Raw genomic sequence first — 18,706 nt, 5'->3', positions numbered from 1 at the left:
TTCACCAGCGAACGCCGAGCTCATGATCTACCAAAGTATAAGATATGCTCTGCCATAGATATGATTTCAGAGGGGCCCCACGTTTTTATTTTAGTCTAATATGCCTAAAAGCTATTCTGCCTAGTACTAAAATATTTCTGAACTAGAAGGTCAAAATACCTACTTGTTATAGTGTGGGCTGCTTAGTTTACCTACCAAGCAAACCCTGGTGTTAGTGTTCTTTCATGAACTGCCTTTCGGCCGCTGACATGGTTCATGTTATGACAACCACTACCATCAGAGATATTAATGACCGAGATGACCTACGTAGGTTGATAGGTAAGTAACTATTTATTTATTTTGTAGTTTTCAGTGCACATAAAATAAAACCGTTTAACTTAAAAGTTTTTTTACCGATTTTTATTTTCTTGTTTTTAGTATTTAGTGAAATTGTCTACCGAATATTCCTCATTCTATTTAATTCATTCAGTGCATCATTATTACATGGTTTCTTACCTGATAATTTAGTACAATCTAATTCCTCAATACATAGATAGCCTTTCCAGAGACTTGACTCGACTTAGAGCCACGTATGCTTGTCCTTCCTCAAACAATTTTGAGCCTAAATATACTACTGCATGGTCGACGGTGCTGCCCTGCATTTTATGGACGGTGGATGCTCATGACAAAACTAAGGGCAACATCCTTCTTTCAGCCGTACCATAATTGAATTTTGCTGGAAACTGTATGGCTTTAGGGTAAATAACGTGCATGCCGTTACATTGCACGCCGGCAAATCCCGAAGTGAAAACGCTGTGGTCACCTTGATGCCATGAAGCCCGAATAATTCTAGCAACGTCATTAATACTAATGAATACATTTGGAATTTCAATTCTTTCAGGTTCACCGTTTTCAGGTATATCTAGCACACTAAGTCGTATTAAGTCTTGTTCACTAATCTGGATATTTTCGTCAATGCGTACATCTCTATAAAGTGGGTTATTTCTAGTTAACCATCTTAAAGCGCTGTAGAATTTTTCGCGAGATATTGTGAACTCTCTTGTGATGTTCAAATTCTCCAAACGTTCTGTAACTACAACGATACCCACCTGGCTGGAAGATCTTGGAAGCATATTAGGTAATCTTTCACTGACCTCAAAGATATATTGGGCAAACAACACTGCTTGTCCGCGGAAACCGTACTGCCCGTATAGCCCAGTAAATTTTACGATTTTAACAAGCGGGATGATTCTACACAGCAATCGCTGCTCTGCTTGCGTCATCGCTTGAATCTCATCTGGTATTGAACCTGGATCCAGATTATTCCAGTACGCCTTTGATGGTGCTATTGTTTTATTACTGGTCACATGTGTTTGGCAGCGCGAACATAAAAGTAATGTTGTTTTTGAAGACAGTTCTGCAGGTAGATATCCTAATACAGCTGTGTTGTAACTTACAGTATGAACTTGGTTAGGATATCAATGCTTCGTGCAAATGTCACAAACGTGTATACACGATGTGTTAATGGCATTTTCAAACGCTTGTACATGATTTTCAGCTCTGCGTTGCTGTGCAAGCTCACGTTGGTTATTTAACCTGTCGTGGCGTTGCTCAGGTGTTTCTGAAGCTTCTAACTCATTTCGTCTCTCACGCCGTCCTGTTAACCTGGCCTCATGTTGCTCAGGTGTTTCTGACGCTAATAGCTTTATTTGTCTGTTACGTTGTAATCTTAGCCTGGACTCATGACGCTCAAGTGTTTCTGACGCTATTAGCTCTCTTCGTCTGTCACGTTGTGATGCTAGCCTAGACTCATGACGCTCAGATGTTTCTGATGCTAACAACCCTCTTTGTCTGTCACGTTGTGATGCTAGCCTGGACTCATGACGCTCGGGTGTTTCTGACGCTATTAGCTCTCTTCGTCTGTCACGTTGTGATGCTAGCCTGCACTCATGACGCTCAGGTGTTTCTGACTCTACCAGCTGCCTTTGTCTCTCACGTTGTGCTATTAACCTGGTATCATGTTGCTCAGGTGTTTCTGTTGCTAACCGTTCTCTTCGTTTCTGTAGTCAACTGTGGGTTTAATTTTCACTCTCCTTTGCACGTTTCGTTCTATACTTTTCTTTTGCCTTTTCGAGCCTTCTTTTTCGTTGTGTAGCAGTTTCGTTTTTATTTTTGTTTGCTTTTTTATTTATTGTTACCATGTTGTTCCCACGATTAAGGGGCATTTTGACGGTCGACCCCGCCAGAAGTCCAGCAAAGGGGCAAGGCTTAATATACAACAAGATGCGCCCAATCTTGAGGGGGAAGCGCTGACGACATTACATTTTTACCCACCCTAATGCCATACAGTCCTCGGCACGTTTTAACCTATTACCTTAACTTGGGTGGTATAGCTACCGCTTACTAACGAGGTATCTAATTACCTATTTTTTTTATCTGCCCCTCTAACGTCACACAATCTTGGACGCAACTGTTCTCGACACGACTAATCATGCCTCCACCTAATACGAAATTTTGACATAATGACAGTATTCTGCTAGTGTAGTCCTATTATTTGATACCCATATTGTGGTGGTTGTGGAAAAATATGTACCTAGTCCGCCATATTGGAACGGCGTCCATCTTGAATTTTAAATTTTGACATAATCATCGTGTTTTACTAGTGTAGCCCTTTCATTTGATACCCATATTGAGGGGTTTAAGGAAAAATATGTAATCCCCCATTTTGTATCGGCGGCCATCTTAGATTTATAATGTCATTGATTTTATTATATTGTATTGTCATCTAAATTAAATGTGTGTACCAAATTTCAGATCAATCTGACAACGGGAAGGTGCTTAAATTTCAATTTCTAATTTTGACCCAAATAAATAAAAAACAAATTCCGTACAGGTCGAGCTAAATAAAACCGTTTTATTTTGTAGTTTTCAGTGCACATAAAATAAAACCGTTTAACTTAAAAGTTTTTTTACCGATTTTTATTATAAATTGTGTAAGCAGTATAACTACTCTACTTATTAGAAAGGAAAAAAACAGATATAAATACAATGAGATTTTTTCATTAAAAATATATATCATAAATCAGCTTCAACCAGTTGTATGAAAAGTGCAGTGTCCCAATCTCAATATCTTACCAAACCATCGATCTTTAGTTGAATGGACATGGGCATTGTATAAATAAAAAATATTATTTATTTATGGCCATAAGTCACAATTCATCCTAAAACATCCTTTTTAGCATTACTTTATAATTAAATTTCTAATTAATGATTTTAACTTGTCCCGTAAAAAGTTCCACCTAGAAATTCCAGTTTTTGTTACCATAATTCTGAAGAAATATGAGAATCGATTAATGCAATTATATTTTAGAATAATGGTAGCATTAGCCGGCTTGGCATCCGTCTTGTTTTAATTTCGACTAGTTCTTTCTGGTGCCGGTACGAACGGTAAAAGTCAATATTTAAGCTAGCGGTCAGAAAAAAATTCCACCTTTGTTGCTCATAAAACATAGATATGTGCAGATTTTATTGTTATTTCACTTAACCTACTATTAAAGCTCCCATTCTTGATTTCGTTAATCAAATCGAAATAAGAGTAATCGTGTGAGTTGCATGTGTTTACAAATAAAATGACATGTTGTTCTTGATTTGTTACTTCTTTTATTGTTACTTTTGTGTGGTAACGTATAAATGGAAAAGAGAGTAACAAAATAGGAAATCATTAGGCTGAGTATATATAATATATTATTATTATTATTTAACTTTCTGTTTAAAATAATTTTATAATAATTATTGCAATTACAACGGCGTCAATTTCTTTGTTTTTTTGTTGTACTATTACAGATTTGTACTATGAAATAGATTGGGAGTTTTTTGTTAGTATTTTTCTATCAGTTTGATTAGTTTATTTAAAAACAAATGCGGCTTTTAAATATCTGCTTGTTTTAATCTAAAAGTGCGATCATAGTAAAGAGAGAACTACTGCATGATATTCCTTCTGATGTGGTGGGCTAAATTTCAAAATATCTGTTGTTCTGGGTAACGTAAAAAAAGGGTTCTTTTACACTAACACTTTTTTTTTTCCTACCTATGCTGATAGCCTTGAGAGGCTATTTCAGCTTCACCCTAACATTTGTAGGTGAGCTCACGGGGCTCAACCGGAGAGTTGCTAACACTGACCCTAGCAAGAGCAGTGCTTCGCAGAACCTACCACCGGATCGGAAACGCGACCCACTGAGAAGATCCGGCGAGAAACTCAGTGGGCTGTGTCTATGGGGTTAATTCGCTCGTCGAGCCCTTCGTCGCAAGCGACGGGTTCGACTCTAACCTCTGCTGAAAAAATGAGGCGCTACCGCGAAAGACTTAAATAAAATCCACAAAATATGGAGGAGCAGCGAATACGAAACATAGAAAGGATAAAATCTAAATATTTATATAAATCAGTAAGTGAGATGTCAGAAGACGAAAAAAATAAACAAAGACAAAAGTGGCGTGCCTGTGTTTACACCTTGGCCTATCATGGCCTTTTTCTTCGACACATTTTATCAAGGCACCGATATGTTTTTCCAGATTCGTCTAATAATCCGCTGAATTTTGTATCTAGTATGAACGCTGTAGAAATAAAAATATCTCTGTATCTATATTTTCTGGTGCCAAAGATGTGATTATGATTTATACGATCACTATCCAGCCGATGAATGTGATTATTGCTATTAAAGGTTTTTACTGAATTAGAAACCGTTAGGCCTCTTTTCATTATGATTAAAAAAGAACTGAAACGATATTTTTGTTACCTACTCGTAAATGTTTGAATAGGGTATTTTTTAAACGAAAAATGTTTAAATGTCCTTTGACAGCAGTTCATACTATAATCTACATATATAAATATAATTATAATTATTTTTAACACGGGTCAAAGTTTATTATAATTTGAACTACTTCGAAAACTAGCCTTATAAAATCCTAGTTTGTTACCAATATTCCATTTTTGTTACTGTCCCATAAAAGCGGACACGTATTTCTTTTCAATTTTTTTATTTATTATCTTAAAACCTGCAATTTTTTTTAAAAAGTGAAAGAAGTGTATTGTTATTTCATTTGTGAACGTATTTAAAAATAAAACAACATCAAAACTTCTTTACTGTGATTTTAAAACAAAGTTGTGGGCAAATGGTAACGTAAAGGATATATGACAATTTATATAAGTAACATTTTGCTGTAAATGTTAACAGTTTTTTATAGACACGTAAAATGATGGTTATGTCACCCTATTGAAATGCATAAAAGTTGACGAAATTGATTTGATGTTTTAATTAACGTAATTGATAGACGGTAACAAAATAAGAATATTTCTCCGCCCTTGGTATATTTCTACACATTTCTCTACTTTATTACATATTAAACCTCAGAACAAACCTCATATTCAAAATCTTTAGACACCTATCTACAAATGAAAACAAAAAAAATGCTTTAGTTTAACATTTTTAATTTAGTACATTATTTTATTGGTGGTGCATTTATTTTGAGAAATGCTCATATACAATATTTACCCTTTACGATTACGATTGATTAACTTTTTTAATTTGCTTTTGAACGATTTTTAAATGGTTTTTTTTTCAATTCTGTTTTAAACTGAGGCTTACGTACCAAAATTTTAAAGGAAGCTAGTTGATTTTGCGTCTGATAAAAATGCTTGTTTGAATAGACATCAAAGTCAGGAACTACAATTTATTATTATACTTTTAATGCTTTAATAATATGTGTATTGATACAGTATAACTAATCATCTGACTTCTGGTTAGTTTCCATAAAATTACTTTACAGTTTGAAACGTAATGCGATAGCCACAATAGACCGACATTGCTCTTTAATGTCTAACATTCTAATAATAAAATACAAATTTAAATGAGGCGACGATAAAGTTTAGTAAACGAGGTATTAAAATGCCCACCTTTTATGAGCAACAATTCTCTGGCTATCAACGAATCTACACTGTTTTATTACGTATCCCGGTAATGTATATTCGTTCCCGATCGTAGACACGATTCTCGGCGGTTACAAAACGTTAAATAACAAATATATTTATACAGATTAGATATATGTTGTTACGTGGTATTCGTGCGCTAAGTAAAGATAAAGAAGTGCTTCGGTCTACACTGTACATGCAGTATTTATTTATTTTTATTAGAACGCACCGGCTCATAATCGACAGTAAATTCTTAACAGGTGTTCATGTACGTGCGTCGAGATAACAAGGTAGAAAGGTGAAAAGTTCACATCCGTACATGCATTTGAACAACAATTTAATAAAAGTGTTATGATATCTTTCGCTTCGGATTATAGCGGCGGGAAATTTCTAGGTATATTTTTTTGCTATGGATAATTTAACACTTAATATATTGTGATGACTATAAAAAACTAATAATTCTAGATTTTACTTTGCATATATTAAAGTTAAAATTCCATAATAAATATATACGGAATTAAAAGATAATTTCAATTTTTATTAATTTTTTCTTGATACTATTGTACGAGTATTATCATCAGTCCTTGATACGTGTGTAGATTGTGAAAGAAATCGAATGTCTTGAAGTCTGTAAAAAAGATGTTTAAAGATTTCGTTACATACAAACAAACATACGTACATACAAAGCTAATAAAAGCTTGCTTAAAACGCGCAGGAATTGTCAAAATTTAAAACATGTTTGAAACTGTACCGATTTAAAGACTTGATTGGGCTATATGGGTGTCTTTGGTGTTCCAGATGTGCATACGACTGTACGCTCTCACGATGCAAAAATGCAAATATGACGGAGTGCAAATGATGGGGTCGTGTGCAGCGTGTCAACAGCGGAGTCCCGGATGCATCAGTTTGCCGTGTCCCATTGTCGCGACTACTTTATGAGCGGTTGTCAACAGAGAATGACAGATGTTGGATCGTTCGCGCAAGCCTGTTGCCGAAGCCACAATGTGTCCTCACTTCTGAGGTCAGCCCAACGGCGGATCCAAGGGGGGGTCATGGGGTTCATGACCCCCTCTGAGCTGGTTCAAGGACTTAGGTGGACTACTAATTGAACATAATGATTTTATTTATATATTTTGCCACCATCCAGATTTTATGTAAAACTACATACCTTCAATATTTAATTAAGTAATTACGTACATTAATAAAATACCTACTTTTTACTTATATCTATTGTTATCAATATTAAATTATAAGTTCTTGACTTTACCACGACTATGTGACCCCCACTTGGCGCCAAAGCTGGATCCGCCCTTGGGTCAGCCTCCCTGATTAATATCAAGGGGAAATTAACTACGTACAGCCCTGAATAAATTAACGGATTGAATGTTCATTGAAGGAAATGTGGAAACCTGCAGACTTTAAGACAAATTAAATTATGGCCGTCGCGATATGTGCTTAGTGAATGGCAATTATTGTTATAATTGATGCTACTTACATAATACATAATGCCTTCGATTTCAGCTATTAAGAATAGGTTCACTAAGCGATAATTCGATCGTAAAATGTTAACGACTTTGATTAGTAATCTGTGAAACTAATATAATGATTAGTGTTGAATAGTTTTATATATTACTATTATTATCTAAACGATGACTGCTGAATGACAAATTTACTTAATGTTAAGGGTTTAACGTCGTGGCCCATAGAAACCATAAAATAATGTCACAATAAAATGATGTATCTTTATAATATAGTAATCAAGAATGATAGTAAAGCCTTCGTAGCAAAGTTATAATTGCCAGGTCTCTCCTAAATTCTTCTCCTATTTCTCTACTTTCTAGATCCCCAGAAAAGCTACCAATCATTGTTAACTGCCAAATTATTGTCGAGCTTAGTTTGAACTTGTATCCTAAGGTGGGTGGTGACATTTATGTTGTAACATCTGTGGGCTCCGCTAACCACTTCACATCAGATAGGCTACGAGTTTGTTCGCCTAGCTGAACCATTAAAGTATCTTGGTTAATAACGCCCAAATCTCCAGTTTCGCATTCTTTAATTAAAACCATAATATGTACACAGAACAACATCTAATGTTCCGTATATTATTTTGCTTTTATTTACCTATCACGAATTTCTAAGAAACTTCAAGTATTATAATGAAAACACTCATTAAAATCATTTGTTACATGTTTCGAGGCGGCATTGTGGCACGATCGCTTTACAAACTACCTTACTGCCACAATACAAGGCTTCGGGGCTGCCACTAACTAGCTTTTTATGATATAAGAACTTTGGCTTCGTTATTTTAACATTATGCTAAATATAAGCTCTTAAGCTGTATTTGTGTGGCTTTAGAGGGAGATATCCGGGTCATAGAGGCTTAATGGCCATAGAGACAATGAATACTGTTCCTAGCTCGTAATCGGTCGAAAACATGTACTCTTTTTTCCCCTAACTATTCGGTGGTAGCCTTTTTTTATGGTCGGGTGCCGAACCTCCTACGAGGTACCCGCGCCTAGGGGGCGCGCGGGGTATGTGGGACTTGACGATCTGCTGATGTTGGTAGCAGACCGCGGGCCCCAGAGAGTTTTAGGGCCCTACCGCACTAAACGACTTCCCTGCACTCTTACACGACGTCCGATCTCCGCCCGTGGTCAGGACCCTGTCAGAATAGGGGGGTTCCCGCGGTCAACACTACAACCAGACTCGCGGCGCCACTCCGAGGAGTCGACCAACGGGTCATCGAGGCGATAGTCGACGACCAACGACGCCGGTCTCCGCGGTACGGTGGCCCTACCAGGCCGGCCAGGCGATGCCGCTGCTTCTCCGGGATACCCGGCTGTGTCAGAACCAGCCTGCCGGATCGGAACGCGATACACCGACCGCCGACCGGGTTCGCTGATAGCCTAAGGGACTTCTAGCTTCTCACGGACTGGTACGTGTCAGAGTCGACGTGTGACTGAAGTTTTTTTCTTTTTGAGTGTGATAGTAAACCAATGCGTATATAGTTCTACTTGTAGTATATTTAATTATACTTTTATTTATATTAATGGTAATACTAAGTTATGAAGTTAGTTGATTCAGAAGTATTCTTCTAAGATTGCGCTAATAGAAATAAACATAGCTAAAATAAGTTACCTACTAAGCCAATCTATACTAATATATAAATCTACAGTGGGTTTTACAGATGTTCCGTTATAACTACTGAACCATGCATCCGTTTGACTTGAAACTTGGTATTCATGTAGAAAATACATGTACTTAATGGATAGGCTAATATTTATATGAGTGTTGGACTCCCTACACCAGTCGCGGGGGCGTTAATGATGAGAATCTGTGGGGGTGAAAACTAATAATGTTAATTTTAAATGCCCAGCGAAGCGGACGGGTACAGCTAGTACTACATATAAGCACTCTTCTTTGGTGGAGTTCAAGCTGGAGGAGACAACTATCATTTATGCCAAATATTGTTACACTATAGTTAAATAACTAGAAATATGTCAAATAATCATTTTACTACACTAATACTAGATGGAGCGTGCCACTCAGATATGATACACTTTGATGCTTAAGTTCTATTACATAGCATTTTATTCTGTTTGAAAAATGTAACGTTTTCTGTTATCGCACGATTTTAAGAAACATCCAATTTTCGTAGCGGGGCCTTTAAATTAAATCGTTTCTTATGGAGTAAATTAGAAGAAACTTCCAAAATTAAAAATTTACTTGCTCTAAAGATTTTTTAAGAGACTCAATGTGGCCGTGTCGTTTAGAGCAGGCCATGTCTTCTAAAACTGACCATAATTTGAAATCTAAAGGGTTGAGGTCAGGGCTAGATGAGGGCCGGTCTTCAGCTCTTATAAAGTTCGGAACGTTGTTTCCAAGCCAGACTTGGGTAGTTCGTGCCTTGTGACCAGGTACAGAGTCCTGCTGGAAAGTCCACGGTATGTTTTTAAAAATTGTATTACTGAGAGGTTTCACAACATGATCCAATACTGTACCTTGATACACTTTGGCTGAAGTTTTCACTACTTTTTTCACCTATAGGATGCAAGCAAACATTTTCGAACAAATCACAATCATTAGTTTAAATGAAAATCTGAAAGTCATTATTTGATAAAAAGACAAGTCACCCGGGAAACTTGTATCGAGAGATGCGGCTCTGTCAGTCACCCCGCATGCAGATAACCAATTTGACTAATGAAATATAATGTACTTAACCCATGTTCACAAATTATTTCCACGATGAAGGAAAGAAGCCAGCTCGCAGAGGCTATAATTTTTTTTATTTTTTTATTTTATTGCTTTGATGAGTGGACGAGCTCACAGCCCACCTGGTGTTAAGTGGTTACTGGAGCCCATAGACATCTACAACGTAAATGCGCCACCCACCTTGAGATATAAGTTCTAAGGTCTCAATTATAGTTACAACGGCTGCCCCACCCTTCAAACCGAAACGCATTACTGCTTCACGGCAGAAATAGGCAGGGTGGTGGTACTTACCCGTGCGGACTCACAAGAGGTCCTACCACCAGTAATTACGCAAATTATAATTTTGCGGGTTTCATTTTTATTACACGATGTTATTCCTTCACCGTGGAAATCAATCGTGAACATTTGTTGAGTACGTATTTCATTAGAAAAATTGGTACCCGCCTGCGGGATTTGAACACCGGTGCATCGCTTCAACACGAATGCACCGGACGTCTTATCTGTTAGGCCACGACGACTTCATTTGCGTAATTGCTGGTGGCAAAGCGTATTGTAAACCCGCACGGGTGGGTAAGACCCACGACTTTGTTTATTTTTGCCGTGAAGTTCTCGTGTGTTCTTACAAGGGTTGGGAGAGCCGCTATGTCAACTATGACAGATCGCTAAGTCAGACCCTCACCCACCTTGCGACCTCATGTCTCAAGGTGGGTGAGGCAATCACTCTGTGCTCACTCAACACCGGGTGGGCCGTTAGCACGTTCACTTGCTTATGCAGTAATGTGAAGAAATAGTAATGACGTCAACAAAGATTATGTTTATAAATAAATGTATTGTTTTTCAGGTTCTATCTACCTTTGGAAATGAAACATTGAGAAAAAAACGTAAACAAATTCTCAAGTCGACAAATAAGAGACTTCCAAGGTTTTAAATTAAAGTTTATTTCCTCTACCAATTGCACATTTCGATTGAGAAAACGGCCAATACTATCAATCTATACCGCAAAAAGTTCACAGAAACAGCGCGGTCAATCAACGCGTTTGTCGTGCCTTACACATTTACCTAAATCTTTTTTTTTATTGCTTAGATGGGTGGACGATCTCACAGCCCACCTGGTGTTAAGCGGTTAGTGGAGCCCATAGACATCTACGACGTAAATGCGCCACCCACCTTGAGATATAAGTTCTAAGGTCTCAGTATAGTTACAACGGCTGCCCCACCCTTCAAGCTGAAACGCATTGCTGCTTTACGGTAGAAATAATGTAATTACAATAGAATAGGAAAATGTGAATTATACTAATTAAAAAGCACTTTTCTCTTGTAAAGTCGCGAAACTTAATTTGCTCGTTGATTCGCGGGTAGAAACTAAACGAATAGTAATAAATTATGGGCTCCACAAAATATTCCGCAAGGAGCGCTGGGATAGCTAAAGCCAGCGCTGGGTTAAGTTTAAGACTATATGTATACTTCAGTTCGGGTGATTTAGCGCAGTATTTTTCATTACAAATTACATTACAAGGTACTGTAAGTTCGAGCGTTTCAAAGACAAATAATATTTATTTCTGAATATTTATGATACAATAGATTTACAAAAAAAATTATTATTTTTTTCAAAATTTTTGCATAGACAATACACCTTTAAGCTTTTCCTATGTAAAACAAAATTACCCTGTTAATAACACAGACGTAGCTTCGTGGGGTCCCTACGTTACGCAAAGCCTATTTGAAACGTAATATTGAAACACATACACAAGTAACATAGGATACTAATGCGATTATTTAGTGCCACGTTGTCGCTAGGCTTCTCAAAGTCGGTTTGTAAAATATTTGCTATATTCTAACAAGAAATAGAGTCTAAAGACCTTTTATTTTATTGTGTTAAAACACGATAATGATAATTAATAAATGAAAGTTTAAAAAAATGATTTTGTTGTAAAAAAAAGCGTGGGGTGCTTTTCAGGATATTATCAAAACAATCCTTCTACTCATATTTGTTCATAAAATATTTATAACTACTGATACCATGAACCCCACCCTTTTTTTACAATAAAATCACTTCACACACAGTCACACTTCAATTTCACAGTTTCGTACACTATTTTTAATTCAATTTTATTTAAAAAAAAATCTATTTTTTAGTTGGATTTTCTATAAAAGCGTATTTTGTTAGTTTTTTCAAACTATTATATATTTTTCATTTTTTAGTTGAATTTCAATTTTTTTCAATTTTTTTTATATATTTAATTGTCATCGGTCCATAATAAGTATACCAAATTTCGAGTTAATCCGACGTTATGAAGAGGGTCAAAATCATGTTCAAAGATTGCATTTCATACTAACATACATACGTCTGAAGCTAATAAAAGCGTATTAAAAAGAGCTAGAGCTGGAAGATAAATGTACTGGAAATAAATCCTCATGGCGATACTTGATTTTTATCTAGAAATGTTATGAAAATGCAACGCAACTTTTCGAGGCGGTTTTATTGCTGTATCCTTTTTGTCTATTTTCCCAAAAAGGGAGAAGCGTTATTTAGCGTAGTGTTGCCATAATTCAAAGCTATTTTATTTACATTTACGTTGATGATCATGTATAGAAATTCTTTTTTCTCAAATACGAGCCCTTTTCTAAATTCGTCGTGTAACAAAGTATCTAATTGAGATGTCACAATTGACTGTAGTGAGATTGAACAAAATAAGAAAATAATAATTCTGAGTAAGAAACGCCTTTTATAGATTATAATATGTTTTTGGTGATTATAGGCTTTTAAAATGGAATCTTGTTTGTATAGGTGAGTGAATATTTTCTTGACATTTATTGTAATTGGTTAAATGTTGTTAGCATTTGGAACTCGCTGTCGTCGTGGCCTAAAAGATAAGACGCCCGTGCATTCATGTCTAGCTGGTAGGTACCAATTTTTCTAATGTAACACCGTATTGCTAATTTACATAATTGCTTTAAGTGATTCTAGCCCGTGCCCTCTCCATCAGAACATCTTTTGTTCCGATTTTGTTTAAATAGGCATGCATGCGCTAGGAGCCAACCGGTTACCGTCCTCGTCGAACCCGTCGCAAGCGAATTAACCCACAGACACAGCCCACTGAGTTTCTCGCCGGATCTTCTCAGTGGGTCGCGTTTCCGATCCGGTGGCAGATTCTGCGAAGCACTGCTCTTGCTAAGGTCAGTGTTAGCAACTCTCCGGTTTGAGCCCCGTGAGCTCACCTACAAACGTTAGGGTGAAGCTGAAATAGCCTCTCAAGGCTATCAGCATAGGTAGGGGAAAAAAAAAGGAGCCACTCATTCAGAATCTGAGCCATACAGTCAGAAGTAAGATACGTTCATAATTAAGTGTATACGAATATAAAATTAAATTCAAGTTAATTATTAGTGCCCAATTTGAGTTATCGGTAAGTCTTTAATTGTTCATATTATTATGTTTAGTTTGTAATATATCATACAACTTACTATAAATAATTATTGCTTTATAGGGTTACAACAGGGGGAGGGGGCGATGGATGTGGTCCAACAGTAATGGACCGCACCTATCGCTTCCTCCAAGGAAACCTGAACCACTCCGCCAGAGCTCAGGACATGCTGTCTCAGAGCATGGCGGAGCGGTCCATAGATGTGGCTGTGGTCGCCGAGCCGTACTTCGTTCCCCCAGCAAATGATTGTTGGTTTGGGGACGACGGCGGCCTGGCGGCCATAGTCATACGAAGAGACGCGGCGATCCCCCCCCTGGCGATGATGACCAGGGGTCAAGGGTTCGTCGCGGTGCAGCTGGAAGGGACCGTCGTGATCGGGGCGTACTTCTCTCCGAACAGGCCTACCGTCGAGTTCGGGCATTTCCTGGGCGAGATCGGGGCGATTGCTCGCCGCCTCGCTCCTCGTCCAGTGATTCTCGCGGGGGACCTCAATGCGAAGTCTATCGCATGGGGCTCCCCCCGCTCGGACGCTCGTGGTAGGCTACTGGAGAGGTGGGCGAACGCGGCCGGCCTCTGTTTGTTGAATAGAGGGTCGGTTGCGACGTGCGTGCGGTGGCAGGGCGAGTCTATTGTGGACGTTACATTCGCGAGCCCGGCCATCGCGCGCCGTATCCGCGACTGGAGGGTTTTGGAGGGGGCGGAGACGTTGTCAGATCACCGATATATTCGGTTTGATCTCTCCGCCCGCTCCGCAGTCGCGGACGCCCTCGGGGACCACCCCCGTGGTGCGTCCCGGTCATTCCCCAAGTGGGCACTGAAGCGCCTGAATAAGGAGCTCCTGATGGAAGCCTCTACAGTGGCGGCGTGGGCGCCCATGCGTCCACACCCGGTCGAGGTCGAGGGCGAGGCAGGGTGGTTTCGGGACACGATGCGTCGCATCTGTGATGTGTCGATGCCCCGGATCGGCCCTCGACTTCCTAATCGCCAGGCGTACTGGTGGTCGCCCGAAATTGCGCAACTCCGCGTGGAGTGCGTTCGGGCGAGGCGCGAGTGCGCCAGGCATCGCCGCCGCCGCCTGCCGCGGCGCAACGATCCAGTTGCGTTCGCGGCGGCAGAGGCCCGGCTGCACGCCGCATTTCGCGTCGCACAGAGGGCACTGCAGCTGGCCATCAGAAGAGCCAAGGATCAACACATGGAGGGTCTCCTGGAGACGCTGGATGAGGATCCGTGGGGGCGGCCCTATCATATGGTGCGCAATAAAATGCGCCCATGGGCCCCCCCGATCACGGAGCGTCTCCAGCCTCAGCAGCTGCGGGACATCGTCTCGGCGCTGTTCCCGCAGGAGCGGGAGGGATTTGTCGCGCCCGCTATGGACTCGCCGCCGGAATACGACGGCGAAGTCCCTGCCGAGGTGCCCCACATAACGGGGGCGGAGCTCCGTGTGGCCGTGCGCAAAATGTGCGCGAAGGACACTGCACCCGGCCCGGACGGTGTCCATGGCCGGGTTTGGGCCTTGGCTCTTGGTGCCCTGGGGGACCGACTCTTGAGGCTTTACAACTCCTGCCTCGAGTCGGGACGGTTTCCTTCATCGTGGAGGACGGGCAGACTCGTGCTGTTGAGAAAGGAGGGGCGCCCGGCGGATACTGCTGCCGGGTACCGTCCCATCGTGTTGCTGGATGAGGTGGGCAAGCTGCTGGAACGCATTCTGGCAGCCCGCATCATCCAGCATCTGGTCAGGGTGGGACCCGATCTGTCGGCGGAGCAATATGGCTTCCGAGAGGGCCGCTCAACGGTAGACGCGATCCTTCGCGTGCGGGCCCTCTCGGATGAGGCTGTTTCCGGGGGTGGGGTGGCTTTGGCGGTGTCACTCGATATCGCCAATGCGTTCAACACCCTGCCCTGGTCCGTGATAGGGGGGGCGCTGGAACGACACGGAGTGCCCCCCTACCTTCGCCGGCTGGTGTGTTCCTACTTGGAAGACAGATCGGTCACGTGTACCGGACACGGTGGGATCGTGCACCGGTTCCCGGTCGTGCGCGGTGTTCCACAGGGGTCGGTGCTCGGCCCTCTTTTGTGGAATATCGGGTATGACTGGGTGCTGAGGGGTGCCCTCCTCCCGGGCCTGAGCGTAATCTGTTACGCAGACGACACGTTGGTCGTGGCCCGGGGGGGGAGTTTTGCTGAGTCTGCCCGTCTTGCTACGGCTGGGGTGGCGCATGTCGTCGGCAAAATCAGGAGATTGGGCCTCGACGTGGCGCTCAGTAAATCCGAGGCCATGTGGTTCCACAGGCCCCGGAGAGTGCCACCTGTCGATGCCCATATCGTGGTTGGAGGCGTCCGTATCGGGGTCGGGGTGCAGTTGAAGTACCTCGGCCTCATTCTAGACAGTCGTTGGACCTTCCGTGCTCACTTTCAGAATCTGGTCCCTCGTTTGTTGGGGGTGGCCGGCGCGTTAAGCCGGCTCCTTCCCAATGTTGGGGGGCCTGACCAGGTGACGCGCCGTCTCTATACAGGGGTGGTGCGATCAATGGCCCTATACGGGGCGCCCGTGTGGGGCCAGTCCCTGGCCGTGGGGGTAGCGAAGCTGCTGCAACGGCCGCAACGCACCATCGCGGTCAGGGTCATCCGTGGTTATCGCACCATCTCTTTCGAGGCGGCGTGTGTACTGGCTGGGACGCCGCCTTGGGTCCTGGAGGCGGAGGCGCTCGCTGCTGACTATCAGTGGCGGGCTGACCTTCGTGTACGGGGCGTGGCGCGTCCCAGCCCCAGTGCGGTCAGAGCGCGGAGGGCCCAATCTCGGCGGTCCGTACTGGAGTCATGGTCTAGACGGCTGGCCGATCCTTCGGCTGGTCGTAGGACCGTCGAGGCGATTCGCCCGGTTCTTGTGAACTGGGTGAATCGTGACAGAGGACGCCTCACTTTCCGGCTCATGCAGGTGCTCACTGGGCATGGTTGCTTCGGTGAGTTCCTGCACCGGATCGGAGCCGAGCCGACGGCAGAGTGCCACCATTGTGGTTGCGACTTGGACACGGCGGAGCACACGCTCGTCGCCTGCCCCGCATGGGAGGGGTGGCGCCGTGTCCTCGTCGCAAAAATAGGAAACGACTTGTCGTTGCCGAGTGTTGTGGCATCGATGCTCGGTGACGACGAGTCGTGGAAGGCGATGCTCGACTTCTGCGAGTGCACCATCTCGCAGAAGGAGGCGGCGGGGCGCGTGAGAGACGCACAGGCCCGCCGCCGTCGAGCGGGGGCCAGGGAGGCGGATATCGCCCAAGCCCTGGCCCTCTAAGTGTTTCGGGTCCCCTCACATGTCGGCCTGGGGACCGGCGAAGGGGGCCTAAGAAGACGACGTGCAAGCTGCTCTGCACGCGTTTTATGCATGAGCATCCGGGTGATGGAAGGCCGGCTATCCTCAACCCACGCTGGTTCTGACCCAGCGGGGTATTCCGTAGGATAGACCATTCTAACCGGCGCCATCTAGGCGGGCTTCGGATAGCCTGCCGACCGAGAGGGCTGGTGGTCGTGGCGCCGACGACCGCCAGTCCGGCGTCCCGAGGGGGAGGGTGATGGGAGAGATGTGCTCCGCACTAAACGCTTCACTTTCCCCCCTTTGCCTTTTCATGAGTTTTGTCTCATGCGAGGTTTGGACGTTGGTTGTTGAGAGACAGGAGGTTTTAGTCGGTTCGACTCCGACATGCCCCGCCCTTCATCCCCAGTGAAGGGCGGAAGTCCGGCGATTTCATCCTGACAAAAAAAAAAAAAAAAAAAAAAAAAAAAAAAAAAAAAAAAAAAAAAAAAAAAAAAAAAAAAGGTTACAACAGTCCCGTCAATCGAGATTTTTTAAAATTGGAATACGCTCCGTGGTTCGTCCCGTAACGTCCCGGAATAATCACCTGATCTGAATACTTTTCGACTGACGCGAAGGAACAGAAGTATCATCAATCGACCCAGGATCCTAGACTGAATCGCCTTAACTTCATAAAGATACGTATAACATTCAATGTAATATTTCGTCGCAGCACCTTCTTATTATTTACCCTCTGTTCATATATTTTTTCCTAATTTTGTAATAAACAGTCTAGTTAAGTAGTTTAAGTTTTTTTTATAGATATTTGATTTGTTACTGTGTGCTTTAGTTTAATATATATTTTTTGTTGTGACTGCATTTCATTATTTTCTTTAAAAGGCGCCCTGAGTAAATTTATTTGTAAGATCTCATACTCTCTACTGCGGCTGCCGGTTGGTGTAACAATTACCGTTACACTAATGAAAAACATACTTCACAAATGTTCACGATTGATATCCGCGGTGAAGGAATAGCAGCATAGTGTGTAGGGTGGGACAGCCGTTGTACTGTAAAAAAAGGAAGTAACACTTCTGTATCAAGGTGGATGGAAGCATTTAAGTTGTTTATATCTAAGGGCACCGGTAACCACTCAACTTCAGGAGGATCATGACTATTTTAAGTTAGCATAGTTAGCATTTTAAGTTGCTCTCAGTAATCGGCAATGTCAAAGTTACTGCAAAACTGCTGCGTATCTTATTTGCTTTTTTTTCCTACCTACGCTGATAGCCTTGAGATGCTATTTCAGCTTCGCCCTAACATGTAGGTGAGCTCACGAAGCTCAAACGTGAGGACGTTGCTAATAGGAACCCTAGCAAGAGCTTCGCAGAATCTACCACCGGATCGGAAAAGCGACCCACAGAGAAGATCCAGCGAGAAAGTCAGTGGGCTGTGTCTGTGGGTTAATTTACTCGTCGAGCCCTTCGTCGCAAGCGACGGGTTCGACGAGAACGATGACCGGTGTTATTTGCGCTTGGATATTCTGGCCTTGGATATTCTTGGATAATCTAGGTTTGAATTTTCCCACAGTGTTGTTCTTAAATCATGTACGTTGTCTATTAACACATGTTCCTACTACCAAACTACAGCAAAGAACTAAATAACTACGACTAGGTACTACGTTTACAGCGGACATCTTGATTTTAAGATCAAAACGATATACAATTTTTTCTAAAATATTTTTGAAATGTTAAAGTAATCTGGACCTAGAATCTAAGGCAAAAACACAAATGTAAATTTCCAATCACAAGTTGTATTTTCAACGAAGCCAATAATACCACTACT

General features: G+C 42.0%; 2 protein-coding genes and 1 long non-coding RNA gene across 3 annotated transcripts in view; all 3 read left to right on the top strand.

Annotated features, from left to right (window-relative positions):
* Positions 1-7,687, top strand: part of LOC101737390 (heparan-sulfate 6-O-sulfotransferase 2) — a 129,263-nt gene extending 121,576 nt beyond the window's left edge. Inside the window, exon 9 of the mRNA XM_004924553.5 lies at positions 6,743-7,687. Within this exon, the coding sequence (XP_004924610.3) occupies positions 6,743-6,789 (47 nt within the window). The 3' untranslated portion in view covers positions 6,790-7,687. The remainder of the gene's footprint in view (positions 1-6,742) is intronic.
* LOC134200259 (uncharacterized) lies at positions 955-2,867 on the top strand. The gene is made up of 2 exons (XR_009975087.1): positions 955-1,117; positions 2,794-2,867. It is a non-coding gene; the product is annotated as an uncharacterized LOC134200259 (long non-coding RNA).
* A 5,237-nt stretch (positions 7,688-12,924) lies between the features above and the next one.
* On the top strand, positions 12,925-17,346 carry LOC134200264 (uncharacterized). The gene is made up of 2 exons (XM_062672808.1): positions 12,925-12,944; positions 16,537-17,346. The coding sequence occupies exons 1-2, from the start codon at positions 12,925-12,927 to the stop codon at positions 16,865-16,867; spliced, it is 351 nt and encodes a 116-aa protein (XP_062528792.1). The 3' UTR covers positions 16,868-17,346.
* The last annotated feature ends 1,360 nt before the right edge of the window (positions 17,347-18,706 follow it).

The sequence above is a fragment of the Bombyx mori genome, chromosome 15 (genome assembly GCF_030269925.1).
Source record: "Bombyx mori chromosome 15, ASM3026992v2".
In the NCBI taxonomy this organism is placed as follows: Eukaryota; Metazoa; Arthropoda; class Insecta; order Lepidoptera; family Bombycidae; genus Bombyx; species Bombyx mori.
This window is presented reverse-complemented; position numbering and strand designations above follow the sequence as displayed.

Bases quoted from the DNA above. Each gene is read 5' to 3' on its own strand.
- LOC134200264 (XM_062672808.1), top strand. From the start codon at position 12,925: ATGGAATCTTGTTTGTATAG. The intron at 12,945-16,536 runs GTGAGTGAATAT...GCATGGTTGCTT, and splicing joins ATGGAATCTTGTTTGTATAG to CGGTGAGTTCCTGCACCGGA.